Source organism: Salvelinus fontinalis, chromosome 22 (assembly GCF_029448725.1).
Source record: "Salvelinus fontinalis isolate EN_2023a chromosome 22, ASM2944872v1, whole genome shotgun sequence".
NCBI lineage: Eukaryota > Metazoa > Chordata > Actinopteri > Salmoniformes > Salmonidae > Salvelinus > Salvelinus fontinalis.
The window spans coordinates 28,730,719-28,757,362 of NC_074686.1; the positions used below are offsets into that span (position 1 = coordinate 28,730,719).

The 26,644-nt window shown below is 44.5% G+C and overlaps 1 protein-coding gene across 2 annotated transcripts in view; it reads right to left on the minus strand.

Moving 5' to 3' along the window:
- LOC129820148 (zinc finger protein 385D-like) overlaps positions 1–26,644 on the minus strand; it is a 58,132-nt gene that overhangs the window by 2,941 nt on the left and 28,547 nt on the right. For both annotated transcript variants that reach the window (XM_055877080.1, XM_055877079.1), the window contains 4 exons: positions 9,556–9,666; positions 7,250–7,403; positions 3,447–3,704; positions 2,775–2,956 (listed from right to left, as the gene is read on the minus strand). In XM_055877080.1, coding sequence (XP_055733055.1) covers positions 2,775–2,956; positions 3,447–3,704; positions 7,250–7,403; positions 9,556–9,666 — 705 coding nt within the window. The remainder of the gene's footprint in view (positions 1–2,774; positions 2,957–3,446; positions 3,705–7,249; positions 7,404–9,555; positions 9,667–26,644) is intronic.

Below are 26,644 nucleotides of genomic sequence, written 5' to 3' on the forward strand. Positions count from 1 at the left end.
TATAGCCATAGTATGACATTTGAAATGTCTCTATTTCTTAGACATTTTGTGAGTGTAATGTTTACTTTTAATGGGCTCCCAAGTGGTGCAGCGGTCTAAGACACTGCATCTCAGTGCTAGAGGCGTCACTACAGACAACCTGGTTCAAAACCAGACTGTATGTATCTGTGTATCACAGCGCACAATTGATCACAGCGCACAATTGGCCCAGCATCGTCCGAGTTTGGTCGGTGTAGGCCATCTTTGTAAATAAGAATTTGTTCTTAACTGACTTGCCTAGATAAATAAATAATTTTTGACTGTTTATTTCACTTTTGTTTATTATCTATTTCACTTGCTTTGGCAATGTAAACATATGTTTCACATGCCAATAAAACCCATTGAATTAACTTGAGAAAGAGAGAGAGAGATAGAGACGGGCAGAGAGAGAGATAGAGAGAGACCGAGAGAGAGAGAGAGACAGAGAGACACCGAGAGTGAGAGACAGAGAGAGAGAGGGAGAGAGATGGAGAGTGAGAAAAGTAGAGAGAAAAGTAGAGAGAGACGACAGACAGAGAGAGAGAGCGACAGACAGGGAGAGCGACAGACAGACAGACAGACAGACAGACAGAGAGAGAGAAAGACAGAGATAGAAAAGTAGAGAGAGAAAAGTAGAGAGAGAGACAGAGAGAGAAAAGTAGAGAGAGAGACAGAGAGAGAAAGAGAGTGAGAGAGAAAGAGAGAGAGAGAGAAAGAGAGAGAGAGAGAGAGAGAGAGAAAGAGAGAGAGAGAGAGAGAGAGAGAGAGAGAGAGAGAGAGAGAAAGAGAGAGAGAGAGAGAGAGAGAGAGAGAGAGAGAGAGAGAGAGAGAGAGAGGGGGAGAGAGAGAGAGAGAGAGAGAGAGAGAGAGAGAGAGAGAGAGAGAGAGAGAGAAAAAGAGAAAAAGAGAAAAGTAGATAGAGAGAGACATTCTATTATTACAATGTATATTGTATACATATATTGTATACATTGTTGCTTTGGCACTATTGACACAATGTTTTTCAGGCTAGTAAAGCAGCTTGAACTTGAGAGAGAGAGAGATGAGGCCACATGGCTCAGTCTAAATCATAGATTCATCAGGCCACATGGCTCAGTCTAAATCATAGATTCATCAGGCCACATGGCTCAGTCTAAATCATAGATTCATAAGGCCACATGGGTCAGTCTAAATCATAGATTCATCAGGCCACATGGCTCAGTCTAAATCATAGATTCATCAGGCCACATGGGTCAGTCTAAATCATAGATTCATCAGGCCACATGGGTCAGTCTAAATCAAAGATTCATCAGGCCACATGGGTCAGTCTAAATCAAAGATTCATCAGGCCACATGGCTCAGTCTAAATCAAAGATTCATCAGGCCACATGGCTCAGTCTAAATCATAGATTCATCAGGCCACATGGCTCAGTCTAAATCATAGATTCATCAGGCCACATGGGTCAGTCTAAATCATAGATTCATCAGGCCACATGGGTCAGTCTAAATCAAAGATTCATCAGGCCACATGGCTCAGTCTAAATCAAAGATTCATCAGGCCACATGGGTCAGTCTAAATCAAAGATTCATCAGGCCACATGGCTCAGTCTAAATCAAAGATTCATCAGGCCACATGGGTCAGTCTAAATCAAAGATTCATCAGGCCACATGGCTCAGTCTAAATCATAGATTCATCAGGCCACAGGAAATGAAGGAAACACTACACCTAATTAAAGTTTTTCCTCTCATCTCTGTAATGTACATTTGTTCTTGGCCTTCTAAATGTATAAATATTTATAAAAGGGAGGATTTGATTTTGAGTGGCGTACACAGACAGATGGTTATTACCAATCAGTCCAAACCATGTCTAATGAACTGATGAATATTCATAAGCACCTGGCCTTATATAAACCCTAAACATTTCAACTTACAACAACCAGTACAACACATTTGTACCAACACAACCTGATGCTTACCTTCATATATTTGTTTTGTGTTTCTTTGAATGCTGTTACACTCAACCTGTATTTCACTCGCCTGTTTCAGCTGTGTCTCGCAGTTGACATACACTATATAACTAACCTGTTTGAGCTGTGTATCGGAGTTGACATGTATAACTAACCTGTTTGAGTTGTATCTCAGAGTTGACATTCAGCATATAAATAACCTGTTTGAGTTGTGTCTGGGAGTTGCTGTGTATAATTAACCTGTTTGAGTTGTGTCTCGGAGTTGACATGTATAACTAACCTGTTTGAGTTGTATCTGGGAGTTGACATAATGTAAATAACTAACCTGTTTGAGTTGTATCTGGGAGTTGACATAAAGTAAATAACTAACCTGTTTGAGTTGTATCTGGGAGTTGACATAAAGTAAATAACTAACCTGTTTGAGTTGTATCTGGGAGTTGACATAATGTAAATAACTAACCTGTTTGAGTTGTATCTGGGAGTTGACATAAAGTATATAACAAACCTGTTTGAGTTGTGTCCCGGAGTTGACATAAAGTATATAACTAACCTGTTTGAGTTGTGTCTTGGAGTTGACATAAAGTATATAACTAACCTGTTTGAGTTGTGTCTCGGAGTTGACATAAAGTATATAACTAACCTGTTTGAGTTGTGTCTGGGAGTTGCTGTGTATAATTAACCTGTTTGAGTTGTGTCTCGGAGTTGACATGTATAACTAACCTGTTTGAGTTGTGTCTCGGAGTTGACATAAAGTATATAACTAACCTGTTTGAGTTGTGTCTTGGAGTTGACATAAAGTATATAACTAACCTGTTTGAGTTGTGTCTCGGAGTTGACGTGAACGTCGCAGATCTCACAGTGGAAAGTTTTGTTCTGGAGCCCCGTTGACACCTCGGTGGGAGGGGCCAGCTTGGCTTTGACCCCTGACCTGGGGAATGACTTTATGGCTCCGTCGCCGCTCCTGGCCTCCAGCATTGTTTTGTGTTTCGTGCCTGACAGGGTGAAAGGTCAGATGGGTCAAAGGTTAGAAGCAGAGACGCCAACTAAGTATTAACAAAGTGGGACATCTGGCTACTACATAAAGGTGCATCTCAGTGTAAATGGAGATGATGACAAGAGAGAGGCCCTGTCCTAACATACACTTTACCTGTCAGATCAAGATGGCAGTAATGGCCTCGGCCTTAGGGGAAGGGAGGGAGTGATTGATTGGTGTGGTATTGATCAGATAAGAGCCCTGAGCTCTGTAGACGTCTTTGATTGATTAAGAAGACGGACTTGTTGCAGCATGATGATGACACACACAAATACGCACGCACGCACGCACGCACGCACGCACGCACGCACGCACGCACGCACGCACGCACACACACACACACACACACACACACACACACACACACACACACACACACACACACACACACACACACACACACACACACACACACACACACACATAGGTCAGTGATGCTTCATTCTCACCGCTGTTGTGAGCCTGTAGCTGGGATGAAGAGTTGACGGCCACCTTGCAGAGAGAACAGTAGAGCAGTCTCTTAGCCTTCTCTTCCTCTGACTCTCCGACCTCCTCCACCGCTCCTTCCATCTCCTTCTCCTTCTCCACCATGGGACAGGGCGACAGAGAGGGATCAGTGGGCGTCTCCATCGAAACTGCTGGGCTGCAGGTCGATGGCGCCACCCCAGAGGCAGAGGGTGGTGAAAAGACGGGTCCGAATGTGACATCTACACAGAATAATAGAATATAATAGAGCATTGTAATAAGGCTAACATCATTTTTTGCTGATGAGTGAAATCTATACAAGTTTATCCCTCCCATCGTAGAATGAAACCGAATTTGAGTGTGTTAAGTGGTGAATTAGTGAGGAGAGTGTTTGTGTGTGTGATAGTGGTGGTGAGAGAGAAAGGAGGGATAAGTTAAGTTCTCGCCATCATCAACCTCTAAAATATGCTGGTTACAACTGCAGGCCTGCATCTAATGCTGGTTACTACTGCAGGCCTGCATCTAATGCTGGTTACTGCTGCAGGCCTGCATCTAATGCTGGTTACAACTGCAGGCCTGCATCTAATGCTGGTTACTACTGCAGGCCTGCATCTAATGCTGGTTACTGCTGCAGGCCTGCATCTAATGCTGGTTACTACTGCAGGCCTGCATCTAATGCTGGTTACTACTGCAGGCCTGCATCTAATGCTGGTTACTACTGCAGGCCTGCATCTAATGCTGGTTACTACTGCAGGCCTGCATGTAATGCTGGTTACTACTGCAGGCCTGCATCTAATGCTGGTTACTGCTGCAGGCCTGCATCTAATGCTGGTTACTACTGCAGGCCTGCATCTAATGCTGGTTACTACTGCAGGCCTGCATCTAATGCTGGTTACTACTGCAGGCCTGCATCTAATGCTGGTTACTGCTGCAGGCCTGCATCTAATGCTGGTTACTACTGCAGGCCTGCATCTAATGCTGGTTACTACTGCAGGCCTGCATCTAATGCTGGTTACTGCTGCAGGCCAGCATCTAATGCTGGTTACTACTGCAGGCCTGCATCTAATGCTGGTTACTACTGCAGGCCTGCATCTAAGGCTGGTTACTACTGCAGGCCTGCATCTAATGCTGGTTACTACTGCAGGCCTGCATCTAATGCTGGTTACTACTGCTGGTCTGCATCTAATGCTGGTTACTACTGCAGGCCTGCATCTAATGCTGGTTACTACTGCAGGCCTGCATCTAAGGCTGGTTACTGCTGCTGGTCTGCATCTAATGCTGGTTACTACTGCAGGCCTGCATCTAATGCTGGTTACTACTGCAGGCCTGCATCTAATGCTGGTTACTACTGCAGGCCTGCATCTAATGCTGGTTACTGCTGCTGGTCTGCATCTAATGCTGGTTACTACTGCAGGCCTGCATCTAATGCTGGTTACTACTGCAGGCCTGCATCTAATGCTGGTTACTACTGCGGGCCTGCATCCAAATAGCACCCTATTCTCTAACAAGTGTACCACTTTTGACCAGGGCCCATGGTGCACTATGTAGGGAAAGGGTGCCATTTGGGAAGCAGACCAAGTCTCTCAGCTTTTACCATAACTCACTGAGACAGAGAAACCAGCAACAGTGTTTATGAGATTCATTAGCCTCTGTAATCTCAGTAATAACCAAAGATTTCCCATGGGAATCTGCTTCCATTTTTCAGAGTGGGAAAATTAAAGGCTTCGGATTGAACTGATTACGGTCCATTATCTGCAGTGAGACGGACCTGGAGCGGAAGGGCTTCCCCAGAGGGAAACCCCATAGTAGGTCATGTGTTAATGGTGATTAGGCCTGTTAGCGCTTCTTTATTGTCATTGACTGTCTCTCTAAAACGGCAATAAGGCTGTTTGGCAAAGTAATCATCACAAAGCTCCCCTGTTCCTTCCACACTAAATAGAAAAACTTGCTCACTCTATCACTCTGGCATGAAGTCAAATGAATAGACTCTTCCTCTATAACACCCCACAACACATATGATCACGCCTACTCATGTAGATAGACATACTCTGAGGCATGCATACATTAACAAACAACGCAAACGCCCGCACACATACTCCTCCATCTGCATATGTTACAGACACACATACTCCCACATCTGCATATGTTACAGACACACATACTCCCCCATCTGCATATGTTACAGACACACATACTCCCACATCTGCATGTGTTACAGACACACATACTCCCACATCTGCATATGTTACAGACACACATACTCCCACATCTGCATATGTTACAGACACACATACTCCCCCATCTGCATATGTTACAGACACACATACTCCCACATCTGCATGTGTTACAGACACACATACTCCCACATCTGCATATGTTATAGACACACATACTCCCACATATGCATGTGTTACAGACACACATACTCCCACATCTGCATATGTTACAGACACACATACTCCCACATCTGCATATGTTACAGACACACATACTCCCACATCTGCATATGTTACAGACACACATACTCACCCATCTGCATATGTTACAGACACACATACTCCCACATCTGCATGTGTTACAGACACACATACTCCCACATCTGCATATGTTATAGACACACATACTCCCACATCTGCATATGTTACAGACACACATACTCCCCCATCTGCATGTGTTACAGACACACATACTCCCACATCTGCATGTGTTACAGACACACATACTCCCCCATCTGCATATGTTACAGACACACATACTCCCACATCTGCATATGTTACAGACACACATACTCCCCCATCTGCATATGTTACAGACACACATACTCCCCCATCTGTATATGTTACAGACACACATACTCCCACATCTGCATATGTTACAGACACACATACTACCACATCTGCATATGTTACAGACACACATACTCCCCCATCTGCATATGTTACAGACACACATACTCCCACATCTGCATATGTTACAGACACACATACTCCCACATCTGCATGTGTTACAGACACACATACTCCCCCATCTGCATATGTTACAGACACACATACTCCCACATCTGCATGTGTTACAGACACACATACTCCCACATCTGCATATGTTACAGACACACATACTCCCACATCTGCATATGTTACAGACACACATACTCCCACATCTGCATATGTTACAGACACACATACTCCCACATCTGCATGTGTTACAGACACACATACTCCCACATCTGCATGTGTTACAGACACACATACTCCCACATCTGCATGTGTTACAGACACACATACTCCCACATCTGCATGTGTTACAGACACACATACTCCCACATCTGCATGTGTTACAGACACACAAGCAAAGTGCTGCGTTTGGACCGCTAAAGACTCATAGGTGAGAATGTGTGTCTACATGTATACATGGTCATGTAGAGAGAGGAGAGTTGAATGCCTTTCAGCGTTTTAGTCCATCTGCTCTATATGGCAGTGAGGATAGACAGACAAGAGGCTTCCTCACACATCAAAGAGATAGGGAGTGGTGACAGGAAACGCAGGGTCTGTTAGAAGGGATGCTCTGCATGATCAAAGCTACACGGAGCATTTATGTGTTTGATGTCAGCACATATTTACAAATACACCCTTGAACGCACGCACACACGCACACGTGCACGTACATACACACACACACCCTTAACGCGTGCACTCATTCACGCATGCACGCGCACACACACATGCTCACACACATCATCCCTCTCTCTCTGTCTACCCTTTCTCCCCCCTGGCACACACACACCAACCTGTTGAACTGTAGTCTGAGCTGGGTGGCACAGGGCAGGGAGAGACAGGGCTCTTGCTGACTGCATCAGGGGCTCTGGTCTTGCAGTCCAGTGGGTCGAGGGCTTTGAGCCTCTTGAAGTGTTTGGTACCTCTGTAATGGGATGAGGCCTGGCTCTACACAAAGAGAGACATTACAACCAGAACCACTGTAATGGGATGAGGCCCGACTCTACACAGAGAGAGACAATAGAACCAGACCCACTGTAATGGGATGAGGCCTGGCTCTACACAGAGAGAGACAATGGAACCAGAACCACTGTAATGGGATGAGGCCTGGCTCTACACAGAGAAAGACAATGGAACCAGAACCACTGTAATGGGATGAGGCCTGACTCTACACGGAGAGAGACAATAGAACCAGAATCACAGAGTCACACAATATACAACAAGAAGCCCAATGACTATGCAGTAGTATGTTCTCAACTCATCAAGTCATATAGCCACAGGGTCAAGCCAGATATCTAACATTATTACAGTTTCGTCAGTTAGCAGACACTCTTATCCAGAGCAATTTATAAATAAACTCTCAGAGAATTTCATCTCATACACTTCATCCATTATTTCAAGCCTGCGCTCACACGGTTTACACCCACACAACACTTGCATATTCCCCAGGAAGAGTAGCTGCTTTTAGAACAGATCATGTGGATCCTAATAAAATAACTCAATAACACATTTGACAATCCCTGCATGTTGAGATAGACCAGGCACGAGGTGCCATCTACAACCTAAAAGGGTTAATTGGCTGTCCCCATAGGATAACGCTTTGAAGAACCCTCTGAAGAACGCTTTTCGGTTCCATGTACACTGAACTAAAATATAAACACAACATGCAACAATTTCTAAGATTTTACTGAGTTAAAGTTCATATAAGGAAATCAGTCAATTGAAATAAATTCATTAGTCCCTAATCTGTGGATTTCACATGACTGGGAATACAGATATGCATCTGTTGGTCACAGATACCTTTAAAAAATAGGGAGAGGCGTGGATCAGAAAACCAGTCAGTATCTGGTGTGACCACCATTTGCCTCATACAGCGAGACACATAGAGTTGATCAGGGTGTTGATTGTGGCCTGTGGAATGTTCCACTCCTCTTCAATGGATGTGTGAAGGTTCTTGATATTGTCTGAACTGGAACACGCTGTCGTACACGTCAATCCAGAGCATCCCAAACATGCTCAATGGGTGACATGTCTGGTGAGTATGCAGGCCATGGAAGAAATGGGACATTTTCAGCTTCCAGAAATTGTGTGCAGATCCTTGCGATATGGGGCCGTGCATTAGCATGCTGAAAAATGAGATGATGGCGGTGGATGAAATGCACAACAATGGGCCTGCATTCAAAGTGCCATTGATAAAATGCAATTGTGTTCGTTGTCCGTAGCTTATGCCTGCCCATACCATAACCTCACCGCCACCATGGGGCAATCTGTTCACAACGTAGACATCATCAAACCTCTCGCCCATATGACGCCATACACGCTGCCTGCCATTTGCCCAATACAGTTGAAACCGGGATTCATCCATGAAGAGCACACTTCTCCAGCGTGCCAGTGGCCATCGAAGGTGAGCATTTGCCCACTGAAGTCAGTTACGACACCGAACTGCTGTCAGGTCAAGACCCTGGTGAGGATGACTAGCACACAGATGAGCTTCCATGAGGCGGTTTCTGACAGTTTGTGCAGAAATTCTTAAGTTGTGCAAACCCACAGTTTCATCAGCTGTCTGGGTGGCTGGTCTCAGACGATCCTGCAGGTGAAGAAGCCGGATGTTGAGGTCCTGGGCTGACGTAGTTATGCTGCCAAATTCTCTAAATCGACATTGGAGGCGGCTTATGGGAGAGAAATGAACATGTAATGATCATGCTGTTTAATTACCTTCTTGATATGTCACACCTGTCAGGTGGATGGATTATCTAGGCAAAGAAGAAATGCTCAACACATTTGTGCTCACAATTTGAGAGAAATAAGCATTTTGTGCGTATGGAAAATTTATGGGATCTTTCATTTCAGCTCATGAAACATGGGACCAACACTTTACATGTTGCGTTTATGTTTTTGTTCAGTGTAGAACCCTTTTGGTTCCAGGTAGATCTATTTTGGGTTCCATGTAGGAACCCAAACGATTTCTACCTGGAACCAAAAAGGGTTCTACCTGGAACCAAAAAAGGTTTTCCTATGGGAACAGCCAAATACTGTGTTGAGACAGTAGAGTTCTCAAGCATCCCTGGTACTGCCCTTTATGAGGTCAAACTCTGCCTACCTCCGAGTTGAACCTCAGTCGGCACACAACACACGATGAGCTGGGTTTCCTCATAAGGGGCGTGGCTAGCCCAACCCCTGGACCAATCAGCATTTTGTGAATGCGGTCCATCTGCAAGAACAAGAGTGAAGAGGTGGTGAATTACTCTGCTATGGCTAGGGCAGAGACTAAGGCAGGAGCAAAGGTTTAGCAAGAGTTCAATGTTAGAGTACCTCAAATGCTCCCAGACTTAAACAAGCTTAGAGTAATGGTCCTTCCTTTACTTATAACAGATGGTGACCAATGCCTACCTTCCCAAACCAAACAAGAGAGAAAATGTGGTATGGATAGGGAAAAGACTAGGGTTAAGACTAGGGTTAAGAATAGGGTTAAGACTAGGGAAAAGACTGGGGTTAAGACTAGGGTTAGGACTAGGTTTAAGAGTAGGGTTAAGACTAGGGTTAAGAATAGGGTTAAGAATAGGGTTAAGAATAGGGTTAAGACTAGGGTTAAGACTAGGGTTAAGAGTAGGGTTAAGAGTAGGGTTAAGACTAGGGTGAAGACTAGGGTTAAGACTAGGGTTAAGACTAGGGTGAAGACTAGGGTTAAGACTAGGGTTAAGACTAGGGTGAAGACTAGGGTTAAGACTAGGGTGAAGAGTAGGGTTAAGACTAGGGTTAAGACTAGGGTTAAGACTAGGGTTAAGAGTAGGGTTAAGAGTAGGGTTAAGAGTAGGGTTAAGACTAGGGTTAAGAGTAGGGTTAAGAGTAGGGTTAAGACTAGGGTGAAGACTAGGGTGAAGACTAGGATTAAGACTAGGGTTAAGAGTAGGGTTAAGAGTAGGGTGAAGACTAGGGTGAAGACTAGGGTTAAGACTAGGGTTAAGACTAGGGTTAAGACTAGGTTGAAGACTAGGGGTAAGAGTAGGGTTAAGACCAGGGTTAAGACTAGGGTTAAGACTAGGGTGAAGACTAGGGTTAAGAGTAAGGTTAAGAGTAAGGTTAAGACTAGGGTTAAGACTAGGTTTAAGAGTATGGTTAAGACTAGGTTTAAGAGTAGGCTTAAGAGTAGAGTTAAGACTAGGGTTAAACTTCTTGTCAATAGGGGGGCGCTATTTTCACTTTGGAAAAAATCGTGCCCAAATTAAACTGCCTCGTACTCTATTCTAGATGATACAATATGCATATTATTATTACTATTGGATAGAAAACACTCTCAAGTTTCTAAAACTGTTTGAATTATATCTGTGAGTAAAACATAACTCATTTTGCAGCAAACTTCCACATAGGAAGTGAAAAATCTGAAAACGAGGCTCTGTTCCAGGGCCTGCCTATTCAACTGGCTTATATTTATCGATATGCATGCACTTCATACGCCTTCCACTAGATGTCAACAGGCAGTGGAAGGTGGAATGGGGTGTCTAGCTTGATATGAGGTCGAACAAGAGCTTTTGGAGTGGCAGGGCAGGAATTTCCTTTCTCTACCTAGGCGCACGAAGCACCTCCATTGTTACGGCTATCGTCATATTCTTCCTCCTCCTCGGACGAGGAGAGGCGAGACGGATCGGACCAATACGCAGAGTGGTTAGGGTTCATAATGATTTATTATAACGAAACTGAAACTGACTTACAAAACAAATAAACGAAGTGCATAAACCGATACAGTACCGTGTGGTGCAACAAACACAGTCACGGAAACAAACACCCACCAAACACACGTGAAACCCAGGCTGCCTAAGTATGATTCTCAATCAGGGACAACGATTGACAGCTGTCTCTGATTGAGAATCATACCCGGCCGAACACAAACATCCCAACATAGAAAAATAACTCATAGACAACCCACCCCAACTCACGCCCTGACCAACTAAATAAATACAAGAAAAAGGAAAAACAGGTCAGGAACGTGACATCCATATTGTCTTCTGATAAGCATTCGGTATACACGGCTAATATCTCCGGCTCTGATTTTATTTGATACATGTGATAATAACATCGTAAAGTATGTTTTTTCAACCGAGTTTTATCAGATTATTCAACGTTTATTGGGACTTTTGGAGTTTTCCGTTCTTTGCGTCGAGAGAAACTGGGAACGTCATCAACATTGGCTAGCATTGTGGCGCGAATTCGACAGAAGAAAAGGACATTCTAAAACCAAACAACGATTTATTCTGGAAATAGGACTCCTTGTACAAGATTCTGATGGATGCTCAGCAAAAGTAAGAACAATTTATGATGTTATTTCGTATTTCTGTGGAAAATGTTATTTCTATTCTCTGCCGTTTTAGCGGGCGCTGTCTCGCAATAACGCAAGCTGTTTGTTATGGTAAAGTTATTTTTAAAAATCTAACACGGCGGTTGCATTAAGAACCAGTGTATCTTTCATTTGCCATACAATAAGTATTTTTATGTAAAGTTTATGATGAGTTCTTTGGTCAGATTAGGTGAGTGTCCAAAATAGCTCCTGACATTCTGGGGAAATGTTGCTACATTTTCACAATGTATAACCACGGTTTGCAGCTTTAAATATGCACATTTTAGAACAAAACATAAGTGTATTGTATAACCTGATGTTATAAGACTGTCATCTGATGAAGTTGTTCAAGGTTAGTGATTCATTTTATATCTTTTGCTGGTTTTTGCGAATGCTATCTATGCGGTGAATAAATGCGTTTGGCTATTGTGGTAAGCTAAAATAATGCTATGTTGTGTTTTCGCTGTAAAACACTTAAAAAATCGGAAATATTGGCTGGTTTCACAAGATGTTTATCTTTCATTTGCTGTACACCATGTATTTTTCATAAATGTTTTATGATGAGTATTTAGGTATTTCACGTTGCTCTCTGTAATTATTCTGGCTGCTTTGGTGATATTTTTGATGGTAGCTGCAATGTAAAACTATGATTTATACCTCAAATATGCACATTTTCGAACAAAACATACATTTATTGTATAACAAGTTATAAGACTGTCATCTGATGAAGTTGTTTCTTGGTTAGTGACTAATTATATCTCTATTTGGTTGGTTTTGTGATAGCTACCTATGCGGTAGAAACATGGTGAAAATATGCGGTTGAGTCTTTGGCTATTGTGGTTAGCTAATAGAAATACATATTGTGTTTTCGCTGTAAAACATTTTAAAAATCGGAACTGATGGCTGGATTCACAACATGTTTATCTTTCATTTGCTGTATTGGACTTGTGATTTCATGAAAATTATATTATATGATATCCCTGTCCCGTTAGGCTAGGCTATGCTAGTCAGCTTTTTTGATGAGGATGCTTCCGGATCCAGGATGGGTATTAAGTAAAGGTTTTAAGCAAGAGGTCAATGTTGAGGAAGGAGACCTGAAACGGTCCTCTGTAGCTCAGTTAGTGGAGGATAGTGTCACATGAGTTGACGCTGGAGAGGCGAAGCAGGTACGGGGAGTCAAACATTTGATGAGGAATGGACATAGAACGAGACAGGAACAGCGTCAGCATACAAGAAAACAAAGACAAAACAATCAATGCATCAGCCATCATACGAAGCATCGGGGAGTACTGGCGTTCCAGTTGGTATGGTGACATCGGCTCTGGGTCGCCACCGATGGAACCAGGGGTGCCTAGCCAGCTCGTTGGGCTTCCACACCCTAGCTGGCTCGAGAGGTTTCCTTTCCCCGGTTGGCTCGGATGGCACCCATCCCACGTCAGGCCTCAGCCTGATCGTCAGTTCTCGTTCCCCCAGCCGGTCCAGGAGGTTTTTTGTTTGTTTGTTTTGTTGGTGACCTCGGGGTGGATTCCGCCGCCGATGGAACCGGGGGTGCCTAAGCCAGCCCGTCGGGCTTCCACACCCTGGCTGGCTCGAGAGGTTTCGTTGCCTCGGTTGGCTCGGCAGGTTTCCATCCCGTCCGCTGGATTGTCGGGCTCCCTCTCTGCAGCGGGATCGACAGGTGTCTTTTCTCAGCTGGATGTTAGGCTCCCATGCCTCAGCCGGCTCGCCAGGCTCCCACGCCCCTGTCAGTTCGTCGGGCTTCCACGCCCTAAACGGCTTGCCCAGCGCCCATGTCTCGGCCGGTTCGCCCAGGTGGGACGCCGGGTGGTGCCCCAAGAGGGGAGGGGGGGGTACTGTCACGACTGCTCCCGCTCATCCCCTCCTGGTGCTCGAGGGTGCCAGGTTGCCCTGCATCACGTCTCCCTCGCTCCAGCGGGATCTAGCCTGCATCACCCCTCATAGCCTGGTTCCTCTCTAGGTTTCTTCCTAGGTTTAGGCCTTTCTAGGGAGTTTTTCTTAGCCACCGTGCTTCTACACCTGCATTGCTTGCTGTTTGGGGTTTTAGGCTGGGTTTCTGTACAGCACTTTGATATATCAGATGATGTAAGAAGGGCTATATAAATACATTTGATTTGATCTACAGGCGTCTTACCTCAGCCGGCTCCCACGCTCCTGACGGTTCGTCGGGCTTCCACACCCCAACCGTCTTGCCCAGCGCCCATGTCTCGGCCGGTTCGCCCAGGTGGGACCCCGGCTGCTCCTGCCCCCCCCCCCCCCCCCCCCCCCTCGGAGCTTGAGGGCGCCAGACTGCTCTGCATCACTCACTCCTATTATCCATTACGCACACCTGCCTTCCCTCGTCACGCGCATCAGCGATATTGGACTAACCTGGACTCACTCATCATTTGTTTATTTCCTCCCCTATATTTGTCAGTTCCCTTGCTCTGTGCCCCGCTACTGCATTGATTGTTTTTTGTCTGTATTATTAGTTTGCTGACACTGTTCCTGTCTCGTTTCATGTCCGTTCTTCATGAAATGTTTTACTCCCAGTACCTGCTTCGTCTCTCCTGCGTCATTCCATGTGACAGATAGTGCTTGCAATGCCAGGACAGTGGATTACATCTGTATGTAAAATGTATGCACGCATGACTGTCACTTTGGGTAGAAGCGTCTGCTAAATGGTATATATTATTATATTTTAAATTCTCCCTTGACTAGACTGGCTGAGTAGCCAGAAGCTATGTCCCATATAAAGCTTAGCCTATGCCGCTCTGACATTGCTTGCCCAAATATTTATATATTCTTAATTCCATTCCATTCCTTTACTTTAGATTTGTGTGTTTTGTTGTGAAATTGTTAGATATTACTTGTTAGACATTACTGCACTGTTATTCCCTATGTAATGTACTGCCTTTGACCAGAGACTGCCAGAGGCTGCCAGAGACTCAAAATAATGCTTATGTTCCTGATAACAGAGTGCATGGTTACTAACCTTTCAACAGCAATCAAGTGGTAAAATGTGGTTAAGGTTGATCAAGTGGTAAAATGTGGTTAGGGTTAGGTTGATCAAGTGGTAAAATGTGGTTAGGGTTAGGTTGATCAAGTGGTAAAATGTGGTTAGGGTTAGGTTGATCAAGTGGTAAAATGTGGTTAGGGTTAGGTTGATCAAGTGGTAAAATGTGGTTAGGGTTAGGTTAATCAAGTGGTAAAATGTGGTTAGGGTTAGGTTGATCAAGTGGTAAAATGTGGTTAGGGTTAGGTTGATCAAGTGGTAAAATGTGGTTAGGGTTAGGTTGATCAAGTGGTAAAATGTGGTTAGGGTTAGGTTAATCAAGTGGTAAAATGTGGTTAGGGTTAGGTTAATCAAGTGGTAAAATGTGGTTAGGGTTAGGTTGATCAAGTGGTAAAATGTGGTTAGGGTTAGGTTGATCAAGTGGTAAAATGTGGTTAGGGTTAGGTTGATCAAGTGGTAAAATGTGGTTAGGGTTAGGTTGATCAAGTGGTAAAATGTGGTTAGGGTTAGGTTGATCAAGTGGTAAAATGTGGTTAGGGTTAGGTTAATCAAGTGGTAAAATGTGGTTAGGGTTAGGTTGATCAAGTGGTAAAATGTGGTTAGGGTTAGGTTGATCAAGTGGTAAAATGTGGTTAGGGTTAGGTTGATCAAGTGGTAAAATGTGGCTAGGGTTAGGTTGATCAAGTGGTAAAATGTGGTTAGGGTTAGGTTGATCAAGTGGTAAAATGTGGTTAGGGTTAGGTTGATCAAGTGGTAAAATGTGGTTAGGGTTAGGTTGATCAAGTGGTAAAATGTGGTTAGGGTTAGGTTGATCAAGTGGTAAAATGTGGTTAGGGTTAGGTTGATCAAGTGGTAAAATGTGGTTAGGGTTAGGTTGATCAAGTGGTAAAATGTGGTTAGGGTTAGGTTGATCATGTGGTAAAATGTGGTTAGGGTTAGGTTGATCAAGTGGTAAAATGTGGTTGGGGTTAGGTTGATCAAGTGGTAAAATGTGGTTAGGGTTAGGTTGATCAAGTGGTAAAATGTGGTTAGGGTTAGGTTGATCAAGTGGTCACGGTAGAGAAAAAGAAAGAGAAAGTTACTGCTCCATGACGGATCACAGGGTACTTAGTACCTTTTAACAGTAAATACCCCTAAAGACCTCAAATTGCCCTTAAAAGGTGGGCAGGTCCAACATCTCTCACTGGACACCCCTCTAGAGGGTGATGGTAATTGTTGTCCACAGAGACGGGCTTGGAAAACTCTGGGTTGAGAAGAGCATCTGTGAGTTCACCTCGACAAGTTCAAAGATGAACTCTTGAGCTTGCTTGGCCAATGGAGCGGTTGAGCTCACAGTAATGCCTTTTTGGTTTCGGTTCCAGGTAGAACCCTTTTGCTTTACAGGATCTAGATGGGAACCAAAAGAGTTCTACATGGTACCAAAAAGGTTCTACCTGGAATCAAAAGGGTCCTTCAAAGGGTTATCTTATGGGGACAGCCGAATAACCCATTTAGGTTCTAGATAGAACCTAGAGTAGGGAAGTGGTGGTCAGACGTCCTTATGCAAAGTTACTGGGTGTCCTCAGAGGACAGTCAAAGAACTCCTTTGGAACTCGTTTTTTCTATGAGTGTAGAGGAATACAATTCACCACTTGGCCAGATCACAATAGATACTTTTTTATTAAATCTGAAATCTTATAGTTAAATAAAATATTGTTTGATTTTGTTAATTAACTGACTTTGTCTCCCTCCTCCTGTCTCTCTCCTCTCCCTCCTCCTGTATAAGATGTAACAACCACTGGGTAGAGATACAGCCACAGAACTCTCTCCTCTCCCTCCTCCTGTATAAAATGTAACAACCACTGGGTAGAGATACAGCCACAGAACTCTCTCCTCTCCCTCCTCCTGTATAAAATGTAACAACCACTGGGTAGAGATACAGCCACAGAACTCTCTCCTCTCCCTCCTCCTGTATAAAATGTAACAACCACTGGGTAGAGATACAGCCACAGAACTCTCTCCTCTCCCTCCTCCTGTATAAAATGTAACAACCACTGGGTAGAGATACAGCCACAGAACTCTCTCCTCTCCCTCCTCCTGTATAAAATGTAACAACCACTGGGTAAAGATACAGCCACAGAACTCTCTCCTCTCCCTCCTCCTGTATAAAATGTAACAACCACTGGGTAGAGATACAGCCACAGATCTCTCTCCTCCAGTGGAGTGCCAGAGTGTGTCTCTTTACGACCGTATAGAAACGAGTGATAAAACGGAGAGCAAAACTGCCTGGGCCTGGTGTGCTGTATCATTATCTCACTGTGTGTTTCTGGACTTGACCTGCTATCACACTGTGTTTGTGTATGTGTTTGTGTGTGTGTGTGTGTGCTTGTGCGTGTGTATGCTTGTGTGTGTGTGTGTTTCTGGTCTTTACCTATAGTGGGGTTTTAATAAGCAGACACTCCAATAAAAGGGGAATGGGCTTTCTGAAGCAAAACAAAACAATGACCTGCGGTGTAAAACGGAACGAGCAGTAAAACAACACTGATATTCAGAGAGGCTGTAAGTCACGTCTTCAAAGGCCATCTGGTGGGAGAATGGAGATGTGGAGAGTGTGTGTGTGTGTGTGTGTGTGTGATGGAGAGCGCTACAGAACTAAACATGCACAACACTTTCCTGGATTTAGCATCTTTCTAATAATGAACCATAACAACCCATAGAACAGGACTTCTATCACGAGGCTGTCAAACTAAGGAGACTGTACTTATAAAATGATGTTTTCTTCCGTTATGCACTTTTTACCTAGGGGTGAATTCCTTCCAACTGGAGAGACAGTGTGGATGTGGGAAGAAAGGGGCTTGAGTTCCTACTGTGATGACACATTAAGCCTGTTATGTGCTCCTTTTATTTATTTATTTATTTATTTCACCTTTATTTAACCAGGTAGGCAAATTGAGAACACGTTCTCATTTACAATTGCGACCTGGCCAAGATAAAGCAAAGCAGTTCGACACATACAACAACACATAGTTACACATGGAGTAAAACAAACATACAGTCAATAATACAGTGAAAAATAAGTCTATATACAATATGAGCAAGTGAGGTGAGATAAGGGAGGTGAAGGCAAACAAAATATATATATAAATAAATAAAAATATAAAAAGTCCATGGTGCTGAAGTAAATACAATATAGCAAGTAAAAAAAACACTGGAATGGTTGGTTTGCAGTGGAAGGTGCAAAGTAGAGATAGAAATAATGGGGTGCAAAGGAGCAAAATAAATAAATACAGTAGGTAAAGAGGTAGTTGTTTGGGCTAAATTATAGATGGGCTATGTACAGGTGCAGTAATCTATGAGCTGCTCTGACAGCTGGTGCTTAAAGCTAGTGAGGGAGATAAGTGTTTCCAGTTTCAGAGATTTTTGTAGTTCGTTCCAGTCATTGGCAGCAGAGAACTGGAAGGAGAGGCAGCCAAAGGAAGAATTGGTTTTGGGGGTGACCAGAGAGATATACCTGCTGGAGTGCGTGCTACGGGTGGGCGTTGCTATGGTGACCAGCGAGCTGAGATAAGGGGGGACTTTACCTAGCAGGGTCTTGTAGATGACCTGGAGCCAGTGGGTTTGGCGACGAGTGTGAAGCGAGGGCCAGCCAACGAGAGCGTACAGGTCGCAGTGGTGGGTAGTATATGGGGCTTTGGTGACAAAACGGATGGCACTGTGATAGACTGCATCCAATTTATTGAGTAGGGTTTTGGAGGCTATTTTGTAAATGACATCACCGAAGTCGAGGATTGGTAGGATGGTCAGTTTTACAAGGGTATGTTTGGCAGCATGAGTGAAGGATGCTTTGTTGCGGAATAGGAAGCCGATTCTAGATTTAACTTTGGATTGGAGATGCTTGATGTGAGTCTGGAAGGAGAGTTTACAGTCTAACCAGACACCTAGGTATTTGTAGTTGTCCACATATTCTAAGTCAGAGCCGTCCAGAGTAGTGATGTTGGACAGGCGGGCAGGTGCAGGCAGCGATCGGTTGAAGAGCATGCATTTAGTTTTACTTGTATTTAAGAGCAATTGGAGGCCACGGAAGGAGAGTTGTATGGCATTGAAGCTCGCCTGGAGGGTTGTTAACACAGTGTCAAAAGAAGGGCCAGAAGTATACAGAATAGTGTCGTCTGCGTAGAGGTGGATCAGAGACTCACCAGCAGCAAGAGCGACATCATTGATGTATACAGAGAAGAGAGTCGGTCCAAGAATTGAACCCTGTGGCACCCCCATAGAGACTGCCAGAGGTCCGGACAACAGACCCTCCGATTTGACACACTGAACACGATCAGAGAAGTAGTTGGTGAACCAGGCGAGGCAATCATTAGAGAAACCAAGGCTGTCGAGTCTGCCGATGAGGATGTGGTGATTGACAGAGTCAAAAGCCAGGTCAATGAATATGGCTGCACAGTACTGTTTCCTATCGATAGCGGTTAAGATATCGTTTATGACCTTGAGCGTGGCTGAGGTGCACCCATGACCAGCTCTGAAACCAGATTGCATAGCGGAGAAGGTATGGTGGGATTCGAGACGGTCGGTAATCTGTTTGTTGACTTGGCTTTCGAAGACCTTAGAAAGGCAGGGTAGGATAGATATAGGTCTGTAGCTGTTTGGGTCAAGAGTGTCCCCCCCTTTGAAGAGGGGGATAACCGCAGCTGCTTTCCAATCTTTGGGAATCTCAGACGACACGAAAGAGAGGTTGAAAAGGCTGGTAATAGGGGTGGCAACAATTTCAGCAGATAGTTTTAGAAAGAAAGGGTCCAGATTATCTAGCCCGGCTGATTTGTAAGGGTCCAGATTTTGCAGCTCTTTCAGAACATCAGCTGACTGTATTTGGGAGAAAGAGAAATGGGGAAGGCGTGGGCGAGTAGCAGAGGGGAGGCCAGTGCTGTTGACCGGGGTAGGGGTAGCCAGGTGGAAAGCATGGCCAGCCGTAGAAAAATGCTTGTTGAAATTCTCAATTATAGTGGATTTGTCGGTGGTGACAGTTTTTCCTATCTTCAGTGCAGTTGGAAGCTGGGTGGAGGTGTTCTTATTCTCCATGGACTTTACAGTGTCCCAGAACTTTTTTGAGTTTGTGTTGCAGGAAGCAAATTTCTGCTTGAAAAAGCTAGCCTTGGCTTTTCTAGCTGCCTGTGTATACTGGTTTCTAGCTTCCCTGAAAAGTTGCATATCACGGGGGCTGTTCGATGCTAATGCAGAACGCCATAGGATGTTTTTCTGTTGGTTAAGGGCAGTCAGGTCAGGAGAGAACCAAGGGCTATATCTGTTCCTGGTTCTAAATTTCTTGAATGGGGCATGCTTATTCAAGATGGTGAGGAAGGCATTTAAAAAAAATATCCAGGCATCCTCTACTGACGGGATGAGATCAATATCCTTCCAGGATACCTCGGCCAGGTCGATTAGAAAGGCCTGCTCGCTGAAGTGTTTCAGGGAGCGTTTGACAGTGATGAGTGGAGGTCGTTTGATCGCTGACCCATTACGGATACAGGCAATGAGGCAGTGATCGCTGAGATCTTGGTTGAAAACAGCAGAGGTGTATTTGGAGGGCAAGTTGGTTAGGATGATGTCTATGAGGGTACCCGTGTTTACGGAATTGGGGTGATACCTGGTAGGTTCATTGATAATTTGTGTGAGATTGAGGGCATCAAGCTTAGATTGTAGGATGGCTGGGGTGTTAAGCATGTTCCAATTTAGGTCGCCTAGCAGCACAAGCTCTGAAGATAGATGGGGGGCAATCAGTTCACATATGGTGTCCAGAGCACAGCTGGGGGCAGAGGGTGGTCTATAGCAGGCGGCAACAGTGAGAGACTTGTTTTTAGAGAGGTGGATTTTTAAAAGTAGAAGTTCAAATTGTTTCGGAACAGACCTGGATAGTAAAACAGAACTCTGCAGGCAATCCTTGCAGTAGATTGCAACACCGCCCCCTTTGGCCGTTCTATCTTGTCTGAAAATCTTGTAGTTAGGGATGAAAATGTCAGAATTTTTGGTAGTCTTCCTAAGCCAGGATTCAGACACGGCTAAAACATCTGGGTTGGCAGAGTGTGCTAAAGCAGTGAACAAAACAAACTTAGGGAGTAGGCTTCTAATGTTAACATGCATGAAACCAAGGCTATTACGGTTACAGAAGTCATCAAAAGAGAGCGCCTGGGGAATAGGAGTGGAGCTAGGTACTGCAGGGCCTGGATTCACCTCTACATCACCAGAGGAACAGAGGAGGAGTAGGATAAGGGTACGGCTAAAAGCTATGAGAATTGGTCGTTTAGAACGTCTAGAACATAGAGCAAAAGGAAGTTTCTGGGGGCGATAAAATAGCTTCAAGGTATAATGTACAGACAAAGGTATGGTAGGATGTGATGTGTACAGTGGAGGTAAACCTAGGTAATGAGTGATGATGAGAGAGATATTGTCTCTAGAAACATCATTGAAACCAGGTGATGTCATCGCATATGTGGGTGGTGGAACTGAGAGGTTGGATATACAGTGATCCCTCGCCACTTCGCGGTTCACTTATCGCGGATTCGCTATTTCGCGGATTTTCATAATGCATTTTTTTTTTTTTTTGGTGCATTGTGCTCTGCATTCTGATTCACTAAAAACTCACTCCCGCTTCTTGTATCAAAACATGCTACGAATTGTGCTATCATTTTGTCGTCTCGTGCAGTTATGTGTACGTACATAAAACAGCTTGGCAAATTTACATTAAAGTTGGCCAAATTATCTTGTAATTTCGAACATCTCCTAAACCCATAATGTCGACGAAACGCTCTGAAGAGCAGTGAAACGGCCTACACGTGAGTCACTGTATTTGTATACATGTAATAGTTGCTAATTGTAAAAAAAAAAAAAGTTTTCTATTTCGCGGATTTCACTTATCGCGGGTCATTTTCGGAACGTAACCCCCGCGATAAACGAGGGATTACTGTATAGTGAGCAGGGCTAGAGGCTCTACAGTGAAATAAGCCAATAAACACTAACCAGAACAGCAATGGACAAGGCATATTTACATTAAGAAGAGGCATGCTTAATCGAGTGATCATAAGGGTCCAGTGAGTAGAGGTTGGTTGGGGTCACGGCGATCCAGACAGCTGGCCGGGTAGCTGGCTATCGGTAGCAAGATAACATAGGATGGAGGTCTGTTTTTTAAATATTTATTTATTTATTTATTTTGTCACCTCGTTCGTTTCCGTCGGTAGATTAGTGGGGTTCCGTGTGGTAGAGGGGATCGATCCAATTGGCAAAATAGATAGTGACCCAAGAAAAAAAAAGAAAAAAATTGTCCTGTATACTTATTTAGATAGCAGCCGATAAGACAGCTAATAATTAGCAGATGGGTATTCAGAAACGTCGCAATGGAAAAGCCTGTTGAAACCACCTCGGACAATTACGTCGGCAGACCAGTCTACTGTGATGATACATTATTAAGCCTGTTATGTGCTCCTGATTCCTACTGTGATGATACATTATTAAGCCTGTTATGTGCTTCTGAGGTCCTACTGTGATGATACATTATTAAGCCTGGCATGTGCTCCTGATTCCTACTGTGATGATACATTATTAAGCCTGTTATGTGCTCCTGATTCCTACTGTGATGATACATTATTAAGCCTGGCATGTGCTCCTGATTCCTACTGTGATGATACATTATTAAGCCTGGTATGTGCTCCTGATTCCTACTGTGATGATACATTATTAAGCCTGGCATGTGCTCCTGATTCCTACTGTGATGATACATTATTAAGCCTGGCATGTGCTCCTGATTCCTACTGTGATGATACATTATTAAGCCTGCTGTGTGCTCCTGATTCCTACTGTGATGATACATTATTAAGCCTGGCATGTGCTCCTGATTCCTACTGTGATGATACATTATTAAGCCTGGCATGTGCTCCTGTATACACAAGCAAGTGTGTGTGTGTGTGTGTGTCTGCTCTAAGCCTTTCTCTTCTGCTGTCTTCTATCATGTACTCTGTGACCTTAAGGCCCCACTCCCCACCTACTAACTCTTCAGCACCCCCCCCTCCAACCATTCACCACCCTCCTAACCCTTTAGTACCATCAACCCTTCTATCCCCCTCTGACCGCTCTCTGATCTAGCACTCCACATTCCACCCCGTCTGCTCCAATATGAACCCTCTTCACTCCTTAACTTAACTTTTACATGATCATCTTTAAACCCATAGCTCTCGGACCCACTCCTTTACTGGTTTTTGTTTAAGAATTATTTATGAAGAAAGTTTTTTTTCCTTCACATTTTACAAACATAATACATGAATTCATATAAATCAACTCCTTTACCCCCTCCCTCCCGCCCCTTTATCACCTCCTATGTTTCTGTCTCATCAATGTCACATTAAGCTCTCCCCATCATACTCTTCCTCTAAACCTAACCCTAACCTGAGGTGCTGACCTGTTGCACCCTCGACAACCACTGTGATTATTATTATTTGACCCTGCTGGTCATCTATGAACGTTTGAACATCTTGGCCATGTTCTGTTATAATCTCCACCCAGCACACCCAGAAGAGGACTGGCCACCACTCAGAGCCTGGTTCCTCTCTAGGTTTCTTCCTAGGTTCCTGCCTTTCTAGGGAGTTTTTCCTAGCCACCGTGCTTCTACACTTGCATTGCTTGCTGTTTGGGGTTTTAGGCTGGGTTTCTGTACAGCACTTTGAGATATTTTTTATTTTATTTTTTATTTTACCTTTATTTAACCAGGTAGGCCAGTTGAGAACAAGTTCTCATTTACAACTGCGACCTGGCCAAGATAAAACAAAGCAGTGTGACACAGATAACAACAGAGTTACACATGGAGTAAACAATAAACAAGCCATTAACACAATAAACAAGTCAATGACACACTAGAAAAAATAAATAAAGTCTATATACAGTGTGTGCAAAAGGCATGAGGAGGTAAGGCAATAAATAGGCCACAGGAGCGAAAAATTACAATTTAGCAGATTAACACTGGAGTGATAAATGAGCAGATGATGATGTGCAAGTAGAGGTACTGGTGTGCAAAAGAGCAGAAAGTAAATAAAATGATGAGGTAGGTAGGTAGATTGGGTGGTCTATTTACAGATGGACTTTGTACAGCTGCAGTGATCGGTTAGCTGCTCAGATAGCTGATGTTTAAAGTTGGTGAGGGAAAAAAAGTTGGTGAGCCGACTAGAGCATACAGGTTGCAGTGGTGGGTGGTATATGGGGCTTTGGTGACAAAACGGATCGGTAGGATAGTCAGTTTTACTTGGGTAAGTTTGGCGGCGTGAGTGAGTGAAGGAGACTTTGCTGCTAAATAGAAAGCCGAATCAAGATTTGATTTTGGATTGGAGATGTTTAATATGAGTCTGGAAGGAGAGTTTACAGTCTAGCCAGACACCTAGGTATTTGTAGTTGTCCACATATTCCAAGTCAGAACAGTCCAGGGTAGTGATGCTAGTCGGGCGGATGCGGGCAGCGAACGGTTGAAAAGCATGCATTTGGTTTTACTAAGAGCAGTTGGAGGCCACGGAAGGAGAGTTGTATGGCATTGAAGCTTGTTTGGAGGTTAGTTAACACAGTATTCAAGGAAGGGCCAGAAGTATACAAAATGGTGTCGTCTGCGTAGAGGTGGATCAGGGAATCGCCCGCAGCAAGAGCAACATCATTGATATTTACAGAAAAAAGAGTCGGCCAGAGAATTGAACCCTGTGGTACCCCCATAGAGACTGCCAGAGGTCCGGATGTATCATCTGACGTAAGAAGGGCTTTATAAATAGATTTGATTTGATTTTTGATTTGAATTTCTCTCCTTTGCTCTCTCTCTCTGTCCATATATACATACAGTATCTTCCTCTTTTCACACTTACAAATGTCACCTGTCATTCTCTCCATCCCTCCTATAACCTGTCTTTGTTTATTTCATGTGCTGTAGGAAAGAGAGTTAAGGACTACGTGTCAGTAGACAGAAACACATCATAGCATGAACACCGCTGTACTGCAGTTCCCACTTCCTGGTCCCTCTGAGGGAGCTGCCAGACACAGTTCTGAGTCTGAGATGATCATGGTCAGTACAGTCAGTACTATGAGTTATCTGGACAGAGAGAGTGGTCAGTACGGCTCTGGTTGAATCGGAGTACATTCAGAAGGATGGCGGTTCTTTTGTACGGTAATCATTCTTGACTGTTATTACATCTCTTGACTGTTATTAAACAACGTCAGTATTTCATGTGGAACTGAACTGAAATGTATGAGTGAGTGTTTGCTTAACTCTCTCAACTCACGAAGAGGCCACTTAGGACACTATGGCACCCCTCTCTCCGTTTCCCAAAAGAAACACGACACAACACGCCAAACAACCCATCAATCCCTCCCCTTTAGACGTGGTGCTTGGCACACGACACACACACATTCCTGTAACCATGAAAACCCCATGTGGGCGCCAAACAAAAATACATGCTGGAGGGTATATGCGCTTACAGACTCCTGGGCAAAATGCTAACAGTTACACATAGCACAGTAACACACTTACACGCACACACACAAACAAATACAAACACTGACAGGGAAAGTGCAGCCAGGGTTCAGCTAAACTGTACACACTAACAACTGAAACACCCACAGGTTAAAATCATCAGTGCTGTTTTTGAGAGAGGGGGAGGATCCCCATTACCCTAGCCAGGTTTCATTAACATTCTGGCAAAACCTACTGATCAATCACCATATCACACACCACCAGACAGACAGACAGACAGACAGACAGACAGACAGACAGACAGACAGACAGACAGACAGACAGACAGACAGACAGAGTGAGAGGGGGGTGAAGATGGGACATGGAAGGAGTGAGGGGGGGGACATGGAGGCAGGGAGAGGGGGGTGAAGGTGGGTGAAGGTGGGACAGAGGCAGTGAGAGGGGGGTGAATGTGGGACATGGAGGGAGTGAGAGGAGGGACATGGAGGCAGTGAGAGGGGGGTGATGGTGGGACATGGAGGGAGTAAGGGGTTACATGGAGGGAGTGAGAAGGGGGATGTGGAGGGGGTGAGAGGGGGGAGATGGAGGCAGTGAGAGGGGGGACATGGAGGCAGTGAGAGGGGGGACATGGAGGCAGTTAGAGGGGAGACATGGAGGCAGTTAAAGGGAGGGACATAGAGGGAGTGAGAGGGGGCGCATGGAGGGTGTGAGAGGGGGACATGGAGGGAGTGAGAGGAGGACATGGAGGCAGTGAGAGGGGGTGAAGGTGGCACATGGAGGGAGTGAGGGGACATGGAGGCAGTGAGGGGGGGTGAAGGTGGGACATGGAGGGAGTGAGGGGACATGGAGGCAGTGAGAGGGGGGACATGGAGGCAGTGAGGGGGGGTGAAGGTGGGAGATGGAGGGAGTGAGAGGGGGGACATGGAGGGAGTGAGAGGGGACATGGAGGGAGTGAGAGGGGGACATGAAGGAAGTGAGAGGGGGACATGGAGGGCCTGAGGGGGGACATGGAGTGCCTGGACAGAGAGTTCCAATTGAAAGACCTGGACAGAGAGTTCTGGACAGAGAGTTCCAATTGAATGACATGGACAGAAATTTCTAATAGAAAGACCTGGTCAGAGAGTTATAATAGAAAGTCCTGGACAGAGAGTTCTAATAGAAAGTCCTGGACAGAGAGTTCTAATAGAAAATCCTGGACACAGAGTTCTAATAGAAAGACATGGACAGAGAGTTCTAATTGAAAATCCTGGACAGAGAGTTCTAATAGAAAATCCTGGACAAAGAGTTCTAATAGAAAGACATGAACAGAGCGTTCTGGACAGAGAGTTCCAATTGAAAGACCTGGACAGAGATTTCTAATAGAAAGACCTGGA